This window comes from Nanorana parkeri, unplaced genomic scaffold (genome assembly GCF_000935625.1).
Source record: "Nanorana parkeri isolate BGI_ZX_2015 unplaced genomic scaffold, ASM93562v1 scaffold1335, whole genome shotgun sequence".
Lineage (NCBI taxonomy): Eukaryota > Metazoa > Chordata > Amphibia > Anura > Dicroglossidae > Nanorana > Nanorana parkeri.
This window is the reverse complement of record NW_017307603.1, coordinates 259,016-283,918: the sequence shown is the minus strand read 5'-3', so window position 1 is coordinate 283,918 and position 24,903 is coordinate 259,016. Positions and strand designations below refer to the sequence as shown.

General features: G+C 38.8%; 1 protein-coding gene across 1 annotated transcript in view; it reads right to left on the bottom strand.

Moving 5' to 3' along the window:
• LRCH1 (leucine rich repeats and calponin homology domain containing 1) overlaps positions 1-24,903 on the bottom strand; it is a 163,285-nt gene that overhangs the window by 42,949 nt on the left and 95,433 nt on the right. The window contains exons 6-16 of the mRNA XM_018569435.1: positions 23,871-23,998; positions 22,424-22,508; positions 18,282-18,390; positions 17,131-17,243; positions 13,597-13,664; positions 11,398-11,484; positions 8,600-8,677; positions 8,469-8,505; positions 8,199-8,246; positions 5,221-5,290; positions 990-1,094 (exon numbers count right to left, since the gene is read on the bottom strand). Of these exons, the coding sequence (XP_018424937.1) occupies positions 990-1,094; positions 5,221-5,290; positions 8,199-8,246; positions 8,469-8,505; positions 8,600-8,677; positions 11,398-11,484; positions 13,597-13,664; positions 17,131-17,243; positions 18,282-18,390; positions 22,424-22,508; positions 23,871-23,998 (928 nt within the window). The remainder of the gene's footprint in view (positions 1-989; positions 1,095-5,220; positions 5,291-8,198; positions 8,247-8,468; positions 8,506-8,599; positions 8,678-11,397; positions 11,485-13,596; positions 13,665-17,130; positions 17,244-18,281; positions 18,391-22,423; positions 22,509-23,870; positions 23,999-24,903) is intronic.

Sequence of the window (24,903 nt, the reverse complement as noted above, 5' to 3'; positions counted from 1 at the left end):
TGGCAATGGCCTGAACCACCACTAGAGGGATGCAGTGTACTGTAAACGGATCTTGTTTATGTTATGTGCTATTTTCCCTTTTATGTCATTGTTCAAATGTTTTCTATGTATCTCTGTTATTCACTTTGTACAGTGCCGTGGCACTGTATAATCAACATAGGCTGTGGCCTAGGCTGGCAGATATACCAAAGGAAGCACACAGTCACCCATATGTCATGCTGCTGGCTGTCAGTTACACATTCTTGTGTATAACAAACAGTCCCAGAATGTCTACCTGTCTGCCAGTGCATTCCAGCAATTTCCTCATTGTTGCTGCCCTGCAAAGGTTAGTGTATTTTTGTTGGTGGCATAAAAATGTGTGTATAATTTACCCTTGGAGCTGCACACTAAGAAACCAAAGTTCTGGCAGAGTAGGCAGACAGATTGACCTACTCTAATAGTCATCAGTTCTAGGTTAACAAACCCAGGGCTGAGCTACATATTTCATGCATTCCATCTCCAGACTTGGTATGTCTTGTGTGGCTATGATGTCTCACGCTGTTAATTTAAGGTAGTTGACTGGGGTAGAAGGCAGCTGGCCTGAAGTAGGGTAAATCTGACCCTAAATGTGGCATATCTGGTCTTTTGCAATTGTCAGCTGAAGCAGAGAAGTCTGGTTATTGACTAATTCTAGTGGTTTTCTACTGTTTAATTTCCAAATATGGTGATCATTATTATATATGTCACAATACCAGCTGCGAAACAGGTTTTCATTAACAGGCAATCTGTTTTATCTAAGCTGAGCTGTAATCAGCTGCTCAGCAAAATATATTAAACATACAGAATGATATACACATTCAAAATGATGCAGGTGGCATGAGTTATAAAACAATAAAGTGAAAACTACACAATGTGCTGCATGGACACGGTGATAGGAAAAGGGAGATATTCTCCCTTAAGACATGCAGCTGATGGCTGATGACCCACAGTACCAGTTTACAGTAACCTACCATTGTCAATGTCTCCTTCTGGTGCCATGTCCATGTTATAACTGTCCCAATTTTGTGCCTGTGTAATTTTGTTGAAGGAGATAGGAGGAAGAGTGAGGGACGGGTCTGTAGGAGAGGGGGTGTCAGAGGAGGTCCGTATAAAGCAAAAGAGGACCAGAATAAATCATATGGGCTACGCAGTATTTATGAAAAGCATTAAACAAAACAGACTAATTTGTTAAAATACAAACCGGAATGAATGAATATGCTGAATTAAAGAATTCTGGTTCCTGTGGGGAGTGCAGTTCTATTTTGGACCAGAAGAGGCTTCTATCCCCCTGTATAATTACAGCTGTTACCCCCGTCCCTAACGTAGCTGTGACACGATCTGTATGGTGTTTTAGCCAATTTGCCATTTTCTCAATTGAGTTCTCTATGTATTTTGGAGAATCCTTTAAAGCCCAGGTGCCCAACACATGGCTTACCAACATTCTTTTTGCAGCCTGCTGGGTGTCCTGGGCTGGGTCCCTTTGTTGGGCACCTTTACACTAGAGCAGTGGTTCTCAACCTGTGTAACCTCAGGACCCACATTTATCCTCTGTCATTAAGCCCCGACCCAAGTTGCACTGCAATAGAACACATGGCATTGTGGTACCGCACGTTGTTGATGTGGGCGATAGAACTGTGGGTGGGAGATGCATTTGGGGTGCCAATCAAATGAATGGAAATTCAATGCACCTGCTGCACCAAAAAGTGTGGTAGGAGCAATTGCATGGTACTGTGCGTTATTTTGCGCGGGACCGTGCGATTAACGCACTGTACTAGTGTGAATGGGCCCTCAAAAACACTGACACACACACACTCAACCACAGACAGTCTCACACACACACACACACACTCCCCCAAAAAAATATTTAAAAGAAAAAAAATCCACCCAGTCTCCCTACCTTACGAGAACTGGAGTGGATCCTCAGCCTGGGATCCAGTGTGGGCTGCTTTGCTGTGACGGAGCTCCTTCCATATGTGCGTTGCTTGTACAGCTTCCTTGCACATGGTGTAGAGGCACCAGGAGCCAGAATGTGACATCACTCTGGTCCAGGCACCTCTACAGGACATGCAAGTAAGCAATGCAGGTATGGATGGCGCTACCTCGCGGCCATAACCCCATCTCACCCCACCTCAAGCTGACACTCGGCGCTGGGCAGCATATTTTGAATGGCTGCTCAGCACAAGAACTGACAGTGCTGCGCTAGGGGGAGGCTGAGGAGCATCTCACCTAGAAAAGGGGAAGCATGCGGCAAACCACTGAACACTTTTGGGTCACAACCCACCAGTTGAGAATCAAGGCACTAGAGGATGCAGAATATAGAAATGCCAAAAACCTGCCCTGCATTCTTCAAAGGAATACACAGAGAATTCATATGTTGCTGGGGAAAGAAGGACCTTAGCCTAAATATTATGTTCGGACAGTTATGGTCATGCCAGGTAACCAGACATCAGCAAAGACCTAATAAATTTAAAAATATAAAAAGCTCTCCTCACTGCTGGGCACTGGCTGCAGGGGTATGTGTCCCCTATGATCTCTGCTGGGAGCAGCGGGGATCAGAGGGGACACAGAGCCGATGAAACACTTGCTCCCAGCATGGAGGAGAGAACTAGGTGATTCACATCAACTAAATCGATAATGAGAATCATTGACAATAATTCTCATTATCGATTATACTGGATCAATCAATTAGTTGGTTGCAGCCCTACTTTAGACTGTACAAAAATATCAAAAAGACTATTCAAAACTAAATGATTAACTGATCAAACACAAAAATAATTTAAACATTTCAAAAGATGTTTTAATATTATTATTAACTGATTATACATTAAACATTTTTAAAGAAATATTGGATCCAGATCATACACAATATAGTTGCATATTAATAAAACCATATAAATCATTAAAGTTATATCAGATATCTTCATGTAATTAACAATCTTTCTTTTCTATTTCTACATTACATTCTCTGATTATAGTCAAGTGAATTTATACATTTGTTTTTGGAGCTTTTACTAAAAAAATCTTTATTGCAAAACCAGTATAACATGGCATGTTTTTCATTCTTTCATTATTTTGCTATGAATACATCGGGACATACAAAATATTATTGTACAAAAGCATGGTAGTGTAAATAAAGTTTTGTTAGAATGTAGTAAAATGTATCATTCACAGTGGAATATACTGTATTTCTGGTATTTGCAGAGCCTCCGAAATCACCCAAAACAGGTACTCAGAAATATTCTTTTAGGATGCATCAAGTAGGCTGTACCAGAAATATATCTTATAAATAAATCTCTGTTGTGTAGATTAGAGATCTCACATTAAACAGTTCTTTCGTGTTCACGATACTCAAAACTAGCCAAAAATGGAAATTGGGGATCAGTAAAACCAAAGAACACTGCATTACTACAAACTATATAACTATGCAGTGCTGAATGTAACACACCAATATCAAGTGATCTGATGTAAGTAATTATTTAAAGTAGATAACCAAGAAAATGGACTGTAGTGAATGCTAACTGAACAACTGTATTCCATTTTGAAAGAAAAAAGTACTGTTCTAAGCTGTCCAGGCTTATTTCCAAGCAAATTTTTCTAGCCATAGGTGGTGGTGATCCCGAGATTTGCCCAGTCTCTGCTCAATCCACTGTGTAAACATTTTTGCAGAGGTACACACTCAGCCAGAGCTCCTCTCTGAAGCTGTTCCCCTGCAGTTAGGGCAACCACATAGAGTCTCCAATATTGAAGAACTCCAGGCAAAACTCTTATTAATCCCACCCAGCACTGCAAGGGTTAACTGTTCATTTTCATCTAGTTGCTAAAATAATAAAGTTATACTCGCCCATTCCTCAGAGCCGGCTTGCTCTTAGACTGATCCATCCAGCCTCGCTCCCCCTCCACTGCAGCGGTCTAAGGATCCTTGACTCATCCCATCCAATACAAAGTGTATTGGACGTGAGGATGCGGAGGGACATACCATCGCTGTAGCGTAGAAGACAGGCTGGAAGGAGCGCTTTGAAAGTCGGCCGGCTCTGAGGTGTGGCCGAGTATAACTTTTATTTTAGCACCTAGACAAAAACTAGAAATTAACCTGTGCAGTGTGGGCGTTCTTTAAGCCTCAGCTGCAGATAAAATACATCAGAGATGAGTGCTGGCTGAGTGCGAGCTTCAACAGACATGCATAAAGTTGTTCTTAAATTGACTAAACTGAAGTGTTGCTTTCCATTCTCACACAGTAGATTTTATGATTGCATCACAAATGATCAGATTTTTCTAGCATATGGTTATAGAAATAAGATCTGTAACTGCAGATAACAGGTTTTGGTGGAAAGAAAGATTCAAGTGTGATCCTACTAGGGAGGGTCCCAAATAAACATGTTTTCCTGAATCTCCCTTTAAGTACATCAGCTATAGGTTGGACTTGATGGACTTATGTCTTTATTAAACCTTAAATACTATATACCTTTCTATGAGGCTGCATTCAGTCTCCTCTGTATCATACATGCATTTCTCTTGAAATCAATTGAAATAAAAGTATTTCTACACACATTGTAACTGTATGATAGGTCACACATTTTTGCATACAATGCAAAGTGCCTGCAATGCATGCTAAAATGTACATCAACATGCATTTTCATGAGTATCAATTGAAAATGCATGAGCTTAAAAATAGACAGGTATTATTGCAACCTTAGACCGCTCTAGTTTACTGGCAGAGTTATTGGCAGAGAACTCTGCAGAAAAACTCCCAAGAAAACAGTCTGTGAGATATTAACACAACTAAGTGCATTTAATAATATACTACAAACAGCAGTGGTATACAAAAAAGAAATACGATCGATCACTGTATAGGCACACTACTAAAAGCAAAATTCTGACTGATAATGATGGGCTAATGAAGACTACTGCCCTTTAGGCCCGGAGATTTCTACACAGTACTAGAGGAAGACATACATTTGACATATCACATATGGGTTGATTTCACATTGCTTGTAACTAATATTATATAGCATTTTAATGCAGAGTTGAGCTGCAACTTATAAAGACCTGTCTGACTGTAGGTAATGCCAAATCAGAAAATAAAACAATTTTTTTTTTAAACTACATACTGTTCTATACTGTTCACTCATACAAATTAAAATATATTTGAACATAAGGAGTAAATAGGTATTTTTATAATAATATGAATAATATGGAACTTACCTGATCGAGACTTCAGACCAAATGCCACAGAGTTGTGTAGTGGAGACATGCTAGGAGTATTATTTTCATTCTGCAAAGATAATGAAATACACATACTCAGTACATCCATGTAACACATGCAAATTTCCCCTGCAACTTCAATACATCACAAAACACATACCAACTGCATATAATGGTACTGGTCTGAATGGGACTGTACAGTTAATAGTGACAGATTTAAATTCTTCCAGGTGTAAAAACATTATAAACAACTAAAATATGTCAATGCAGCTATCAATTAATACCAGAGAAAGGAATGGAGGGTGCTGAGCTACACAATATCTGCATGCATGAATAGTACTGCACACTAAGATGTCACAATAATAAAAGCATCCCCATAATCAATTTAAAAATATGCTCTTTTTTGGACCTAGTATGACAAGTTTTATGATACTGGACATACAACCCCAATGCCCAAAGAGTGTAAAATCTACATAAAATCAGAATGCAATGATTTGCTAATCTCATAAACCCATATTGTATCCACAATAGAAAATAGAAAACATATCCAATGTTTAAACTGAGAAAATGTATCATTATAAGATAAAAATAAGGTCATTTTGAAATTGATAGCAGCAACATGTCTCAAAACATTGTGACAGGGCCATGTTTACTACGGTGTAGCATCCCCTCTTTTAACAACATTCTGTAAACATCTAGGAACTGAGGGGACCAGTTGCTGGAGTTTTGGTAGAGGAATGTTGTCCCATTCTTGCCTGATATAGGATTCTAACTGCTCAACAGTCCTGGGTCTTTGTTGTCGAATTTTTCATTTCAAGATGCACCAAATATTTTCAGTTGGTAAAAGGTCTGGACTGCAGGCAGGCCAGTGAAGCACCCCGGACTCTTCTACTACGAAGCCATGCTGTTGTCCTAGACGCAGTGTGCAGATTAGCATTGTCCTGCTGAAATATGCAAGGCCTTCCCTGAAAAAGACATCCTCTGGGTGGGAGCATATGCTGCTCTAGAACCTGTATATATTTTTTAGCATTAATGGTGCATTTCCAGATGTGCAAACTGCCCATTCCATACACACTAATGCACCCCCATACCATCAGAGATGCAGGCTTTTGAACTGATCACGTATAACAAGCTGGAAGGCCCCTCACCTCTTTAGTCTGGAGGGCGCCGCTTATGGTTGCCAAAAAGAATGCAAAATTTAGATTTGTCTGACCACAAAATAGTTTTCCCTTTGCAAAAGACCATTTTAAATGAGCTTTGTCCTAGAGAAGACGTTACTGGATCATGTTCAGATATGGCTTCTTCTTTGTATTACAGGGCTTTAACTTGCATTTTTGGATGGCACGGCGAGCTGTGTTCACAGACAGTGATTTTTGGAAGTATTCCTGAGCCCATGCAGTGATGTCCATCACAGAATCATGCCTGTTTCGGGCCCTTTCCCTTGCACACAGAGATTTCTCCAGAATCTCAGAATCTTTCATATGATGTACTGAAGATAATGATATATTGAAAGTCTTTGCAGTTTTACATTGAGGAACATTATTCTGAAATTATTCGACAATTTTTAGACCCAGCTTTTTTAGATTGGAGATTCTCTGGCCATCTTTACTTCTGAGACACTCTGACTCTCTAAGATGCTTTTTTTATACCCCAATTATGTTAATGATCTATTGCCAATTAACCTAATTAGTCGAAAAATGTTCTTCCAATTCTTTCTTGTTTGTACCACTTACTTTGCCAGCTTTTTGTTGCCCTGTCCCAACTTGTTGGAGATGTGTTGCTACCATCAATTTCAAAATGACCTTGTTAATTTTCTTAAATGGTGCATTTTCTCAGATTAAACATTTGAGATGTTTTCTATTTTCTATTGTGAATAAAATATGGGTTAATGAGATTTGCAAATCATGCAATTCTTTTTTATGTAGATTTTACACAGCGTCCCAACTTTTTTGGAATTGGGGTTGTAGTTTCCAGACTATTCCTCTTTAAGGATGCAATATTTTTGCAAGTGTTTACTAGATATTGCCATTATGAATATTATAGAACATAATCCATATATGAACAAACAAACAAAAAAACACCTCATGCATTATTATGATTATGTTTGTTGGGGAAAACATGTTGAAGGAATTGTAAGCTCCTGCCAATATTTTCTTTAAAGTGTAATGAAAAGACATCAATAAATAATACAGTGCAAGGATTTGAAAACCCTATTCCCAATCCTGTCTGTTCTGCAGAAGGACAATGACTGAAATCTTTATAAATATCTGCTAAGTGGATAGCACCGCCCTAACTATAGCCATATCAATTAAAAGCTTTGTGAAAACACTGAGGTTTTTTTTAGGTGCCAACACATACAAAATGTTGTATTAAAACCACTGTACCCTCAGTGTCCATTTAGATTTGCAAGGCCCTCATCAAATAACAAAACTCTCATTTCTATAAATCTAAGGACACTATTAGAGATGTCAGTGCTTTAAAATGCAAGGACTTTAGGGAATGGTCTCAATAAATTAAATACTGTTACATACAAGGTCAAAAAACATGACTGACTGCAGATGAACAAATTATAAAATAGTTTGCTTAGCTTGGGGAAAGGGGATTTTATTTAGAGTACACGTGTTAGCTTTAGCTTATAAAAACAGAGAGCTGGCCCATGTCTCCCTCCTTATCTAGTAGGGCTGCCCAATTTACTGTTCATGCAATGGGAAAATAACTGAATTTGAGTCTGAAATCTTTATTACATTTAGAGGATTTTACTTTCTGTCATTTACTGTTGAGGAGCAAAAAGAATGATGTATTGTGCTTGAGCACATAGAATAAAAAAGAAATATAAAAGCCGTTTAAAATGAATTTTTTTTAAATGTAACCCTTGACGTGATTCAATATACTTTGTAAATGAAACAATTCAGATCAAGCATAAGGATTTAAAGAGCTTTACATTGTTGTGCCATGCATATACACATATTATAACCCACCTCTTCCTCTGAGTTATGACATGCTTCAGTCTCATTCAGAGTGTCAATCTACACATTGGAAGCAAATTCAAATAGTTAGTATATTTAAAGTAAAAATTGTCTATTGTCTGCAGGCAAATTTGAAAAACACAAGAATGCCACACCTGAAGAGTGCTGTAATATTGTTAATGACTCATTTTTGTTTTTTTTAGGCTTATCCAAAACAATGTTACTAACAACAAGTTTTAGAAATAATCTATGCAACGTTTTATGGGACATATAAATAATTACCTGCAATATTGGAGACATCTGTAGTTCCACTTGCCCACTGTAGGGGACAAATAAAAGTCCATTAGGCAAGAAACATGAAGCTGTGCCTTACGCATGCATGTAATATACTTTACTATGGTAGATAAACACACTTTACTGTAGTCCGATTTGGATCAGATGAAGTCTGTGCATTAAACATTTCTGTGTGGTCTTCAAGTTCCATTCTTAATCTGGAAAATAAAAATGCAATCCAGTCTAAGCGGAATGTTCTACAATTGTAACGAAAATAAAAAGATAATCATGTTCATAGCAGCCAATCTTATTCCAGATATCATGTTCCTAGTGCATGCTTATAAATGAAAGAAACATTACGGTTATTAGCTGTACAGCCTCATTGTGCCCCCTCCACTTTTACATAATATCCCTTTTAGACTAATGTACATTGATATAAATATTTAGTACCTCCACATAAACATATGATGGCATGACTAATGGAATTGTGACCCCCTTGAAAGAACCAGGCCAATGTATGGCCAAATATAAATAGTTTATAACAAATAAAACTTGGTCTTACCATTACGCAACATTCCTTGCAGAGGAATAAGGGATTATGTCTAGATGCTATATAGAACCTTATGAACAAAGTGTAAATAAATGTAATCCAAAACTACCATATACTAGATGCTGTAAACCTACCCAATCTTGTCACTGATGATAAATCAGGGGATATTGGTGTAGAAGCACACACTGATATAAGGTGACGACCAATAAACTCTGCCAAGCACTGTATAGAGATGTAGGCTTCAAACCTGTTAAGGATTTTGACATGACCACCAACATGCAAAAATGCAAAGCATGCAGCTCAGCATACTGTAGACTTTTGTGTAGCCAGTCCAAAAGTACATACAGGCACCTCATAAAGCCTGTCCCTCACATGGTGCACACCTAATGGCGAGAGGATGGAGTAGTTACATCACACTAAGGTAACATTTTACCGATAGGGCAGTAGTAGTGTACACAGGACAAAATGGGTGAGGAAGGGCCGAGTGGACAGATGTAAAATAGGGGGACAGCTTAGGAGCTGAATCTGGAAACCGGGAATCTAAAAGCAGGGAAATAGAAGCATTAACATGTTCCTGTGACAGAACAATTGACTGGCAACACAAGGACTCAATAATATATTACACAAATAAAACTTGTTTTAACAACAAAAAATATATCCGTGAAAAATCTAGGGAAGATTGATTCAAATATGAGGTCTGCGATTTGAACCCAGAACTCAAAAGTTCAAGCAGAACCCTCAAGAGCTCTGGTGCATGCACACTAACACCATAGGCATTGCCAATGACTCAGAACTTGCAGAGTTCTCATACATTGTATGTATATATCCAGGACCTCTCTAGAGTCTCTCCCACCCTCTGGAACTCTTTACCCCAACCTGTCCGACTATCTCCCACTCTGACTGCCTTAAAGGAGAACTATGAGGTGTGCTTTTCACTCACCTCATAGTTCTAGCCGACCTGTGACAATGAGACTGTCACAGGTCGGCTCAATAGATCGGGAAGTGAGCGAACACATACCGGCGTTCGCTCACATCTCGATCCTGTCACAGCTCTCTGCCGTGACAGGGGAGGGGCTGGATTCCCACTCCCCGCTCCGATCCTCCAGCGCTGACTGGCGGAACGGATGGGGGAGGGGCGGGTACAGCTGGCTCTGTCTCTAAATAGGCAGAGCCAGCTGTCACTCATGCAGCTGGGCGGATCAAGACATAATTGTCGGGATCCGCTTCAGCTGCGGCGTCTCAGCTCGCGGTATACTGCGGCATCTCAGTATATCGTGAGCTGTAGCTCACGGTATACTGAGCTTAGGGTGACGGGAGGGCGCTAGTTTGTGTCCTCCCGTTACCCTAAGGAGAACTATGGGGAAAAGCCCTAACCCCATAGTTCTCCTTTAAGGCAATCCTCCTTTAAGACTCATACTTTCAGGGAAGCCTATCCCACCTCAAACTAACCACTCAACCATCACATTCTCAAACAATTCCTCCCCACACAGCTACCTCCTCATGTATCACTTTCCCCTCCCTTTTAGATTGTAGGCCCTCCTTACTATCTTGTCTTGAATTGTATTGTGAATGTAATGTCTTCCTTATATTGTAAAGCGCTGTGCAAACTGTTGGCGTTTGAATAATAATAATACCTCATATATTGTCAAAAATGAATTGTTGGTATGTTCTATATTACCATACCGTGAATGCTTTCTACCCAACACCAGTCACATGCATCATATAAAGCGGGAGATTAGGCTAAATAGGGAAATAGAACTCTAGAAAACCTATTGGTACTGAATTGTAAAAGAAATTAAGGAATATAGGTACTGCCCTAAGCAACCAATCTTATGGCAGTATCTTTAATGTTTGATTTTTTCTTGATAAATAATTGACATATATCCAAACTTAGCCAATAAACAGAATATGAAAAAAACATTTTGGTCCTGTGCTTTTAAGCTGGGTCATTTTGCTAAAAGGCTCCAAGTTACGCCTGTGCATAAATAAGGGTCATCAGTTCCCACTAACACAAAAGTTACATTGAGCTATCTAATGTCTATAAATTACTCTAAAAATGATTAATTACTGGCTGCATAAAATAAAATAAGCAGTCTTTGACAAAAGAACATTACTGATTAAATGGCAGAGTGCATTGTGGAGAGAAGGAGCATTTTCAGGTATAACTATATAAAATGAATCACTACCGTCCAGCTGTTCCCCATTCCTCCCATCTGTGATCAGAGCAGCTTTCAATTTTTAGAGATACACATTTGACATGTTTTTTTTTTTAGGACAGATAACACTTCTGGTAGGAAAAACATCAAATAATGCAGCTGTTTTTTGTTTCAAACTAATGAAAATGGAATGAACATGTATTTGTCACAAACAAATCTGACTCAGGAATACCTTATAGGATCTTGTAACATATCAACTGCTTCTCTTAACTGTTCTATCATTCCTGCATTTATTTCTTCATGTTCCAAACTATGTTTCCTGCAAAGAAAACAAAATTAAAATATTTTAGCGAAATTCTTATAATTCTGGTGATCACTATGCTGAAGTGAAAGCAGTATGGGTGGCTTCATTATTCTGGTTACAGCACCAAGTCTTAATCCTCTGAATGATCTCTCAGACAGTTGTCACCTGGACAGTGTCCACATATAGAAATTTTCAGTCATCTCCGGACCTGGTGATACCCATAACATTTTGCATTTCTCTTCTTTTTGTGATGGAATAAAGGCCACCCAGACAAATGGAAAGAGAAAATCCCCCGTCAGTCACACAACTAGCAATAAAAACCTGATAAAGGCTGGACTTTACCTAGCAACCTCACCCGTATGTACAGCCAAGCAAAAGGACAGATTTGCAGTTTTGCCTACTTGCCTGGCCAGAACAAGGAAAATAAAAGGGAAAACATTCCAGGGAAAACACAAAATTCAGGAATAAATATGTAAAGCTGACTATTTATTTTTGCATAGCAAGGATGCTGGTGGAGTGGGAAAAGGTAATTACATTCTCTTAACAAATTGCTGAGAGAAGAGATTGGAGCATACTTAACAAATACATATTTTGACCTGGAATATGAAATGAAGACTGACTATGGGGCTCATTTACTAAAGGAATAAACGTTGTTTACTTAGCAAAGTGAGTGACCACCCAGCTGGATGAGAAAGGGGAGGCTTTATTAACTTCAATCATGAATTCTGTTTACTTATATTTCCCTCAAACATGACTGCATATTCAAAGTGAGCACAGCTTTACCTTCTTCTCCAAGCTAAGTTGAATATTAGGTATACTTTCCAAAGTAAACAATCACTTTGCTAATTAAAAAGTCTCTATTGGTTTAGTAAATCAACCCAAATATACTGCTTCTGTGTGATCTGGACAACGCAGTATCAATTAGGCACAATGTAAGATTCAACACTGATTTACACATCTTTCTCATTAGTTATACAAGTACTGATTCTGCTTTTTACAGTCATTAAAGGGAATCTATGGTCAAAAACTGAAAAAAATATGTGTTTCTATATTGAATTTCCATAAGTTCTATCCCACTCCTAATAACCTTATCCATCTGGAAGTTTATAAACGTACTTACTGAAGATGTCCATACGATGTACTTCCTCAATGCACTGACACAATTTAAAGGAGAACTATAAGGTGAGTGATTTTCACTCAACCTCATAGTTCGAGCTGACGTCTGACTACGAAACTGTCACACATCGGCTCAATAGTTTGGGAAGTGAGCGAACACATACCGTCGCACGCGAACCTCTCGATCATGTCCCTGCAGAGAGCCGTGACTGTCACTCACCGCTCCCTGCAGGGATTCCCCACTCCCTGCTCCGATTCTCCAGCGCTGACTGGCGGAACGGACGGGGAGGGGCGGGTACAGCTGGCTCTGCCTTTAGATAGGCAGAGCCAGCTGTCAATCACGCAGCTGGGCGGATCTTGACAGTAATGCCGGGATCCGCCCCGGCTGCGGCGGTCTCAGTATACCGCGAGCTGTGGCTTGCGATATATACTGAGCTTTGGGTCAAGGGAGGACGCTAGTTTATGTCCTCCCATGACCCTTAAGAGAACTATGGGGAAAAGCACTGACCACATATTTCTCCTTTAACTTAGCCCTGTGAATATGTACTTCCCTGCCACAACTCACACAAAGCCATGTAAAAAAGCAATGTAGTATTATCATTATTTTCTGGAAGAAATACATGATGGCAAACGTATTCTAGAGAAATCAAGACAGCATCACATCAAGCAGCAGGGAAAGAGATACAAAGCACACTGGGAATCCAGCAAGTTGCTGAAAGTGAAGGGCAGACGTAAGGCAGCACTCATTACATAAAAGATTTTTTTAACGTAAGCTTTGATTGCATTATCATAAACAACTATAATATGTATTGCTATTACAATGCTGATGTTATATCAGATTAGTATAGGCTGGGACTTTACAACTCCTTTAACAGAGAAGCACAAACAACCTCATAGTTGACTGCTGTCCTAGAGTTTCCACATAATGATTATAAAACACTGACGTTAAAGGGGGGATGGAGGGTGCTATTTGATTTTGGGTCTGTTTTAAATCCCATGATTCACACTCACCTGTTTTGTATACACCACGGAGTTTCCTCTTGTATTTGTAAAGGTTCATCAAATCCAGCTGATTTGGACTGTAGTTAGAAAAACATAGTTAGTCACTATGGTATAGCTGGAGAAAGTTTGATCAACATATGATGCATTAGCTAATGTTTTCTAAAATCTCAGGCAGGAATACATATAAAACACACGGCACTCAGTGTGTACTGCAATAAAATAATTGGCTTATTTTTACATAAAAAGTTCAAGTAAAACATCAATAATTAGTAATAAAAATGTAAGTCAATATCCACATTCAGAACAGCAGTTCACAGTTATTTGCCATATCTAAGGATGCAGGGGATCTCAATGGGTTAATAGTTATTGACTTCTTTGCATTATATTCTGAAACTGAATTAGTTATTTGCTGTATTTAAGGATGCTGGGGATCGGATCTCAATGAACTAATGAGTATATTATTTTATTACTAGGCTTTTTTAATGTAATGAGCATCATTTTTTGCTGTACGTGTTGGATAGAGGAAAGTGGTGTGACGTCATTGCACTGTGGCCCCATGCAGTTTCAGCTGGTGGTGTGCGCTGCTGAGTCGTTGCCAATATTCCTTAGTGCTGGGACTGACTGTGCGTTTAACTGGTTTTAATCGTTTCAGTTATAAATAAATTGAATTACGCTATTGGATTTCTCTTCTTTTGGTTTTAATTTATACAATTGGGAGTATGGTGTGAGAACAAGGAGGTGGACCTGGATTTTCATGATGAAAAGCTGTTTTTGCCCACTTAACATAGGAGGTGTACTTGGTAAATCTGTTTTCATATGAGGATGTTTCTTTGGGAATAGATGACACTAAAAAAGCACTTTGTGTGGGTATCTTGCACAGGTGCGTGAAGTGGATTATTCCTTTTTGCTACACACACATTTTCTTGCCCTTGGAACTATATGGACATATAAACTAGGATATGATATTTGGACTTTTTGTCACTTTCTGTTAAAGTACTTTGAGTGATAGTTTGCATTACATTTTGTGATTTATTTATTATTAAGGTGCTGTGTTTTATTACTTTTATAGTCTTTTTTAGCATGCGGTATTGACACAGCTGCTGTATTAATAGTAATTCAATATCTCTGCACTTTATCAGTATATTTTGCACTTAATTTTAGGATAGCACTGTATTTTAAAGATTTGAATAGTGTAGAAGGGTATCCAACAGCAAGTTATAGATCCATATTCACATACATGCACACAGCATACTATCTTTCTATGGCCCTCTATATACCAGGGGTCGACCAATTATTATCGGGTCTACCGATAACACTGTGGAACAAAGTTTTTATTGCATTTATACTAGCACTTATTCTTACCTAATTGGAGTGTGCTGAATTCAAATCTGAAGTTAGTTTTTCTCTGTAAGCACTAGATTTTATGCAATTCAACATTTAAATTTTTCGCAACATTTTTACACCTCTCACATGATGACATGGTCTATCTGAGGAATTTATGGTCACGCAGTCTTAAAATTGCACTTAAACAACCGTCTTGGCAAAGATATTCTTTATGTATTCACAAAAATGTGTAGGTGCATCACAATATGCATTACATTTTGAAAAAAGGAAAAAAGGCAAAAAAATTACTTATGTGGAGTAAAATATGTGTCGCCACTTGTCAAATCGGAAACATTTATCGATTATAGTTAAATATGAGTATGCACTAATTTTTTACTTTAATTTAACATATCTTTCAACATCATAGATGATAGGCGATTCAGAACAACTGATTAGGATGGGATGCAAAGTTCAAATATAACCTATTCAGGCAAGAATTTGCACTTGTAGCTGTGACGTTAGTGAACTCGCAAGACGATCTCATTTGATGCTCCAGCAGTAGTCTGCCATCATATTTTTGTCCCATCGCCCCTTGATAGCGCCGTGCCATCATCATGAGGCGTTGATAGAAGTGCTCTCCCTGTTCATCACTAACAGCCCTAAGGTTCGCAGGGAATTGATCAGGGTGACTTTTCAGGAAATGGAGCTTGACACTCATGTTGCATCCAAGATCGTGAAAAGCCAACAGCATTCTACTAACAAGAACCTCATAGTTCTCTGCCTTTTTGTTACCAAGAAAGTTTTGTATAATTGCCACAAAAGACAGCCATGCTGCCTTCTCCTTGTTATTCATCTTCCTGACAAATTCCTCATCACGTACAAGGGCACGAATTTGGGGTCCAACAAACACACCTGCTTTGATCTCCTCGAAAGACAAAGCAGGAAAAGCAGAAACTATATGTAGAAAACATTCACCATCAGTACTTAATGCCTTCACGAACTGTTTCAGTAAGAAAATCAAGTAAACCAGAAACATTTCTATAATCCAAAATTAACAAAAAATAAAGAATATTGACGATTGTAAAAAAAAATAAAAAAGCCTAATTAGTCTAAGGATAGGGTAGATGTAAGTCTAGTTTGCAAGCTATCCCTAGTGTAAATAGCAATGGGTGTCCCTTTTTTTGTGAAAATCACAAGCTTCAAACTAGTGCATGTAGAGGAAAACTGATTTCATATTTGAAATCAGAGATTACAAAATAATTAGAATCAGTTGAAAAATCTCATGCAATAGAAAATAAGAACAAAGTTGTTCCACAGTGTAATCGAGGGGGATATTCACATAATTTTGAAGTATCTGTATCGGTTTTGAATTGGTCGATATTAGTGACAGTGAAGGGGAGCCTCCTCCCCACCCCACTCATCTGCCAGTGGCTAGATTTCGCACCCAGCAGCTGCATGTAAACAGCAGGCTGTGGGCAGTGCAATAGCCAGTCTGCTATTGGCTATTTCAAATTGCAATAGCCAATAGCAGGGTGGCTATTGCATTGCCACTGCTTGCTATTAAATCAGCAGAGGAGCGGACCTGAGAGAGAACTTTCAGATCCGCTCCTTTGCTGATTGACAGCAGACAGTGGGCAAGTGCAATAGCCAGTCTGCTATTGGCTATTGCAATTTCAAATAGCCAAAAGCAGACTGGCTATTGCACCTCCCGCTGCCTGCTGTTTACATTCAGCTGTGGGATCTAGCCGCCAGCAGATGATTGGGCAGCACAGAGGCTTCCCTTTACTGCCATCAGTAGTAGGGGTCGATCGACAACAGCCCCATTGCCTGCTGTTTGCATTAAGCTGCAGGCTGCAGAATCTTGCCGCCAGCAGATGAGAACATAGATCAGTAAGCGGGCTATGTGTTTATCTGCCGGTGCAAGAATCTGCAGCCAGATGTAAACAGAATATCGGTACCCGAAATCGGTTATTGGTCTGAAAGGTGGCCCATAATCAGTATTGGTTCTGAAAAAAAAACATATTGGTCAACCCCTACTATATACCTCTTCTCCATTTAAATGTCCCATGGCTGCCCACAGATAATATCAAAACATGTAATTAATTTAAGTGAATAATTGACACCACATAGACCTTTTCAAACACTACTTTCTCTTTTTTAAGTGACTTGCACTAGATGATTTCCTGCTGCAGAAGTGCAATATACAATACTATACAATACCTGGCTGTAACTTATACATTTCGTGCATGTGGCATCTACATCTGCTTTACACTGGCACATTGATTTTTCTGACTCATGAGCAGAATTTAGGACATAATCTTGATGACATTCAACTACACAGAAAAGAATGAGAAAAGTATTTAAATAAATTAAAAACATTAAAAGGTTTCACTCATAACATGCTATACAGTATTTAAAATAATAATATACTGTTAAAAATAATTAAAATCAGATAGCTGATCATCTTTGTGACCTTGTCTATAAGCAAGAATGGAGTAACCAGTATGAGGAGCCCAACAGCAACTAATAAAAGAGCTAGGTAAGGGTTTACCCTTAAACAAGTCATAGAATTAAGATTATTACTTTCACATTTGTGTATTTACCTCTGTCTAATGCTAAACTGTCAATGCTGTTCCCTACATTTTTGCTTGAGCCATGTATGTGCCAGAATGACTTAAAACATTTTTATGGCTGCAAGCTCATGGGTCAGTGATCTGCTTTGCTGTATTCTTCATTGCAATGTTCTGAGTTGTCATATCCAACAAAGAGGAACCGTATTGTGTAGGCGGTGACAGAACTTTAGGTTCTCAGCAGAAGTCAATATAATAAGCACCTTATGTCTGGAATATTCAAGGGAGCTCAGGAGAATAAACCAAGGTAGCAAAAGGCAACACTTGGTGCTTGCTTTTAACTCCTACTTTTAGTTTTTATCCTTTCATCACTTTAAAAGGTACACTTTAATTGCAAATCTCCCAACTTTCTCACATAGTAAGAGGGACACCTTCCACCACAATATATTTAGGCAATGAACACACCTCTGCCACGTTCCCAGTTATGCAGACCATTAGGAATTTATATGCCAAAAATGATTAGTCGGTGTTCTGGGTATAGATTTTAAAAGGTGCTTGAATTTTTAAGACCGCAGATGTACTGCATACATGCATCTCTGTCCACAACACAATGGTATCCTCTATTAATTGTGATTTGACAAGGTGGGATGCGTTTTTCATGTTTAGGCTGAGCCATGTTTTATGACTAAGGAAAAGTGAGATTTCTGTAAGAAGCAATAGGTTAGGTACCCAAGTAAAGCTTTCTATGTGTTATCAGTATTTTAAAAAAGGTTGAAATCATTGTACATTCCAAATCCTCACCTTTCATTAAATTATGAAATTGCTGGTCTAACTCTTCTTTTGCAAGATTTTCTTCTTCCAATATATCTGACATTGGCACACTGGGACTGGCTGAATCTTCGTCACAAGGCTGTAAAAAAATGCAACATAGACATAACTAAGTAAAATCTTGAACCCTGCCAAGCACTACTGTAACTCACTTTAGTATTACCGTTAACAGGTAAAGTGAAAGGATAGGCCAAGGGGGGAGAATGTCCAAGTTATTACTGTGACGGAGATTTGAGCATCTCATTATTAATTTGATCTCTAGTTTGTTTAGACATTCTCAATTCTAGATCTGCTAAGATGGTCTTTTTTGATCATTTTAGCCTTTGCACTAAAACCCTATTGTTTATTTAACGCTTTCCCTTGTGGATTAGCCTTGATAGGTGTCGCAAATATCACAATAACTGTCCTGCACAATTCAGCAAATTCCCTACAGATCCCCTTGTGTATAAGGAAGGAATGTGTGTTATCCCATGGAGTCAAAAACTGGGAGTTCTAACCCAATTTTCATAACTCAGAATCTGAGAATGATATCGTAAAATTAAATCACATAAATAGCCTCGTCTTGTCAAGCAGAATCTACACATATCACTCATCACTTAGGATAGACAGATGCCTGAAAAGTCAAATTAACCCTCCTGGGCCAGCCATAATGCACACGCATGCCAAGTTTGGGATTGATCTGAAGCTAATTTCATGAAACACAATCATCTATAGTTTATTTAGGACTAAACTATGAACATGGAGGAATATGTTATTAAAATGAAAATTGACAGTTTGGGAGGATCAGAGAAGGACATCGTAAAGGCTTAGCCCTCCTGCTCACCTCCCCACCCACGACTTTTGGGCCGGCTCCGTGACACCCCCTAGACTACTGACAAAAAGCTGCTGCAAGGGCAGCTGAGAGGCTTGTCGTACCATCCAAAGGAGGCTCCACGTAACAACCACAGAACCCTTTCTGTATCATCAAAAGAAGAAGCGCACCAAGAACCATCAAGAACCAACCGTCTGCCTTACTTTGAGAGAGTCACCCAGATCCATCTTCTATTGCATTGAATTGGACTACGTCAGAACTTACAACACCCAGGACTGTTAAGTATTTTTAATATTATTCCCTTTTTAATTTCACTGCTGTTAGTTGTCTCTTTTTTTTTACATCTTTTTCCTGCACCGTTTCTTTTGTTAAAAGGATGATCTTAAAAATCATTAAGCTTATCTCTACGCACTAAATGAGAACTTAAAGCATCCTCGTCTCCGTGAAGAGTGCTACTGGATAGTGAAATAAACTGTCTATCATATAACATACAGTTTATTATAACAAAATGTTCAGATGGACCTTTTTTCTGTTCAAGTCTGATTTCAGTGGATTTTCATAATCCTAGCAATACATTTTAATAAACAGCATATTATTTCACGTTACGGGAGAAAGTTAGAATTACTGCGAGCCCAAGAACTGTGTATAATGCTTTTACTTAAATAATCAAAATAATTACTTTTAACTGCTCTTGCAGTAGCAAAAGAGCAGCGGGCTTTATATATAAGCCTGTGGCTTGGCAATGTGCTCTTTCATCCAGATGTTTCCTTGTAAAGTATTAAAATGGCTCTCTCATTTCAGCTTAGCCAACAAGGTTTATCCACAGGTAAAATGTGTATAGTGGTTTCCTGCAGCTGCCTTTCCTTTTTTAACCAACTAGGATAGGGAAGTGTGAGTTCACCAAGAATATGTACATTTAAATGTAATGTTACATGAAACGTTTCACTAAAAAGATTGAAGGGTCATGGAAACATTTAATACAATGGTCCAAAGGCTGATTGGAGGATGGAGCTAAACATTGGAGGATGGAGCTAAACATTTTCTACAGAAGACTGAAAACAGTCTAAACACGTCTAAGGAAATAAAAAATAAAGTATCATCACTTAATCTACACAAGTTATTCTCTCCTCTACTCTTCATACTCTTAAAGATATCTTACGTGGCTCTCTCTAGAAATTCACATACCACCTATAATACAACAACCATCCAAACCATTAACTGCACCCATAAAACTAACATTTGCAAACACATCATCTGGCCTAATATGTATTATTATCTTTTGTCACGTACCCACCACTGATTTCTCCTATACCATCTAAAAAGCACAATCTGCCATCATATAAGCCTTCTGTGTTATCTCTTGTTTTTATGCCTTATTCCTTTAGATTCCTGGTGCATGCAACTCCCTGGTTCTCTATGCACAGCTGGCTGTGTCCTGGGCTAGGTCTACCTCATGTTGGAAGTTGGTGGAGTGGCAGCAGGGTGTCAGGTGCTGAAAGGATATCTGCATTCTAGGACCTGGCACTGAATGAACACCCATAGTACTGTCAGGCCAAAGTAAATCTCTGTCTGATAGCACAATTATATTCCCAGCAGTTGGAAGAGAAAGATAGCGGTGTGGGAGCATGTGCTGGCTGAGATTAGTGCCAATACAAGGGGGAGGCTGGGGTTAATATTGTGGCCACTAACACCTGAAAGTTACTATTACTGCCATTGACACTAATCATAAGGCTTATTTTACTTCCACTTTTTAGGGACTGCATGACACACCGGTACCTCGATACCTCTATTTTTATTATAAATAAGACACAGGTTTAGTGAGTCCTTTTTTACTGGTGAATAGGGTTGATTGCTGGGAAATTGTTTGTTGAGCAGCTAATTAATCCTTCATTGTGTAGCCCCCGAGCTATTTATTACACTGATTGAGCAACTTTCCACGTTCTCTTTGTAGAAAAGAGGTGTTCAAAGCTACTGAAACCCACTGCTGTATTCTCCATAGTATAACATAAACAATCCAATGTGGAGAGTATGTTGCCCATATAATTACTGAGAAAGGTAGGAAGACCTTTGAAACTTTAAATTTAGAAAACATCCAACTGGACTCCCTAACAGCCATAAGCTTCAATTATGTAATGTAACTGCCCTCTGTCTACCAAAAACTGAAATATCAGTTTCTGGTAGGTTGATACCTCTTTATTCTTGTAACTGGCTTGTGAACAGTATGAGATATTAAAATACAGACTGATCTTCCTGGTAACTTCTAACATTTAAAGGCCTTGTTCAAATAGAAATACCTTTCTCCTCTACTGTATTGCCATCAGAACAGAATGATCACTCTTTAAAGTCCAGTTATTCTGCTAATTGAATGGGGCTACAAACTGCCTGGAGCTTTCAACCATTTGTATCTGTCCTGTAATCAGTATAAGCTAACATAGTAACTGCCCCAGAGAAGTGTCAAATACTGCAGGGCCCTGGACCATGGTTCAGTTAAGAACTACAACTTAAAAAAGGTTACCATTGCTCCAGGATATTACTAAGGAACATAAGAGGTTTTCACTTTAAGTGAAATGGGAAAACTCTTAAAATTACGGTGTCATGTTAGAGGTCAACATTGCTATAACCAATAACATTGCTAAATTGGAAGGGTGTCATAGTAGTTAGGTAATGCTAGCCAGTGTCTGTTGTAATAAGAATATTTGTCTTAGCATGGATTTATTAAAACAACAAAAATAATAATAATATTCTATAAACGTTGCATTCTGCACCAAATACTTCACCAAGTTACTCCAACCCTACATACTGTATACAGAAATGTGGTACTGGGTAGAACTCTGGGCAGGCCAAAAAGATTAAATGTGTTGTGCCCACCCCAGCATATGCAGAATATTATTCTTGTTTTGTCTAGCGGGATGTAATACACTTATTGATGATTAATGACTACTTACCTTAAGAGGGCCACAGGGGATCCACTCACATTCCAACACTGCAAAGAAGAGGATCGTTGTACTGTCTGTTAAGGGGCCATGAAACATGGTATGCAATCAGTCATTATATTCTGCATATGCTTGGGGAAAGGGAATGCACACTTCATTTTTTTGGTTTAGCAGGGGGTTGCCCTTTAAATGTACTTCAGTTTACTGCTACTTTCAGCTTCTGACATGTTTATAATACCCCACATGGTCGAATTACCTACAGTATATTAAAGAAAATTTGATTGAAGAACATTTTCGGACACCATATACATTTTAAAATATTGCAATTAACAGCAGAAAAAAAAAAAAAGGAAGCAATTGATGATAGGTACCTCTAAGGCAGATAAACGCTTCTCACCAATGTCACTGCCCACACCAGAGTCTGAGTCTTTCTTTATTGGGAAGATGTCTTCGATACTAAAAGTGTATCCATAAAAGGATTGTGTTACTAATACAGTAGAACATGCAACACAAGATCACAGTTTGAGAATTAACATGGAATTTCCAGAGAACTAAGTCATATCTTCATGTCTATTAAATCTCCACACTTGAGATGATTTATGAAAACTGCCAAACAAAAATGTGTATCTGATGTCCACAGCAACTAACCACATCCATAAGGAATGACATATAAATGGCTACAGTGAACAACATGCTTTTTCTTGTGGGTGGCATTGACTCACCACCCCGCTTCCTAACCAATCAGGAAGCTGGGCAGCGAGTCATGACACGGCGCTCTGGCTTCCTAATTGGCCAGGAAGCTGGTTCCATGCTCTCTCGAGGAAGCATGGAGCCGGGTTACAGGCCAATTAGGATGCTGGGGGGGGGATTCGTTACCCAACCCCCGTTAGCTCCCTTTGTGCTCCCAAGGAGCTCAGGACAATGACATTCTCCTGTGTCTGGCCAGACTCCTGCTATAGTTGCCTGGAGCGCTTTAGCAGCTGGACCCCTGCGGGGTTGTGCAGTCAGAATGTCTGGGGAGGGCAGGGTGTATGTGATGGGATTATAATCTTATATGATCACTGTGCGTATAAAAGGTTGCACAGTTGCTCAATAAAGTTGCTCTAAATCAAAGTGTTTTTTCACCCTACAGTTGGTTTTGGCTAGTTACTGAGTGCTAAAGATCACATTTTGGTCATTAAGTGAAAACGGTCTTGAAACACAACAACAGTAGGTCCGTATTTGTGTGTAATGAATCGACATAGGGTGGCAGGACCACTAGCATTACAGTATATGGTGCTCTACTTTAGTCCTGTCTACTACTGTTCTAGCTACTGGTGCTAGACTAATGATAGGGTATGCCAAGTTGTGCAGTCGCTAATGTTACACTAATATTTTCCACTAGTATTGTGCTGCACTAGGTATATGAACTTTGCTGAACACGCCATAGAACTGGATTACCACCACCAGACCTGGAGAGAAGAGTTGCTTTACTTTGATAACTAAAACAAAGACTTACTGTAATGCCCACACATGTATATGAAAGGGCATGGGTCAGATTTACATTCTTAACTTGCATTAAGATGTGTAGTGGATGTGGAAAACTGACTACAGGACTGAACCTTGTGGACAGACTTTACCAACATGTTTAATGGAGTTCTATACACATTTTACTAAGGAGTGCACATAGAAAAGTCATACGTCCTAACTAAACAACAAACACCAAACATGCTGAACATTTCTCAAATGCAGTCTTGTATAATACAAATATTTTGTTTAATTGTAAGTATTCATAAATAAACCATTACTATACAACTGTACCCACGCATGCAGGCTCACCTTTCCTCAACATGTTGCTGCAGAATTGGTCTTTCAATGGAATGAAGATAAAATTCACCTGTCTTTTCAATTTGACAAGCTTGTATACTTAGATATTTGAATATATGTATTTTGCCTTTAATACAAACCTATAACATATAAATGTGTAATTTATTAGAAAGGAAAGGGAAAGACATTCAAATGGAATGTTGACTTGTCATAAAAAGAAGCCGATTATTGCTTTTAAAGTGCACATGTGCCCATACTATAGACCTAAAACTATTCACATATTCTTTAAAACAAGCCATCCCACACTTCTCTAGCTGCTTGTAAGGTTTAGTAAGTTATTCTCAAAGATCCTTAAAGATCACAACAAAGGGAGAATTACCAATAGCAAACCCGCAAGTTATTTGGAGCAAATACTGTCGCAGTTTCCATGCTCCAAATTAAAGCAGCAGTAAAGCTTTTAAAAAAAATAAAAAACAGCCCCCCAGCTGCTTTCAACCATAATGTGCTAGTATGCACAGCATTTTATCACAATATAGCAGATTTATCTGCCAAAAGGATCCCCTCCATCGCTGCACTTCTCCCTCACTGGCGCTTCCAGCCTTCTTTTAGGTTTTAAGTTTTCACCAACTTGATTGGCTGGGTCCTGATGATGCAACTCCTGCACATGCGCATGGGAGTTACTTCATCTTGGCATACTAGGTATGTGTGCTGAGTTGCGCATACACGGCTCAGGGTATATAAAAAAAACTGCTGAGTGGTAGAAAGAAGATTTTATGACAGGAGAAAGTCTATGACTATGTAAGTCTCTTCTGCCATAGAAAGCCTGCCAGTTTTTATTTTTTTAAACCTTCCTTCTATTTTAACAATGTTATATGACAATTTCTATGTGGTGTTGCACTAGCTGTGCCAAATTATGTTAAAAGTGCTATGTGACTCGCCTCCAGGACTTCATACTCGCCTCCAGGACTTCTCTAGAGTCTCCCCATCCTCTGGAACTCTTTACCCCAACCTATCCGTCTATCTCCCACCTTGACTGCCTTTAGGC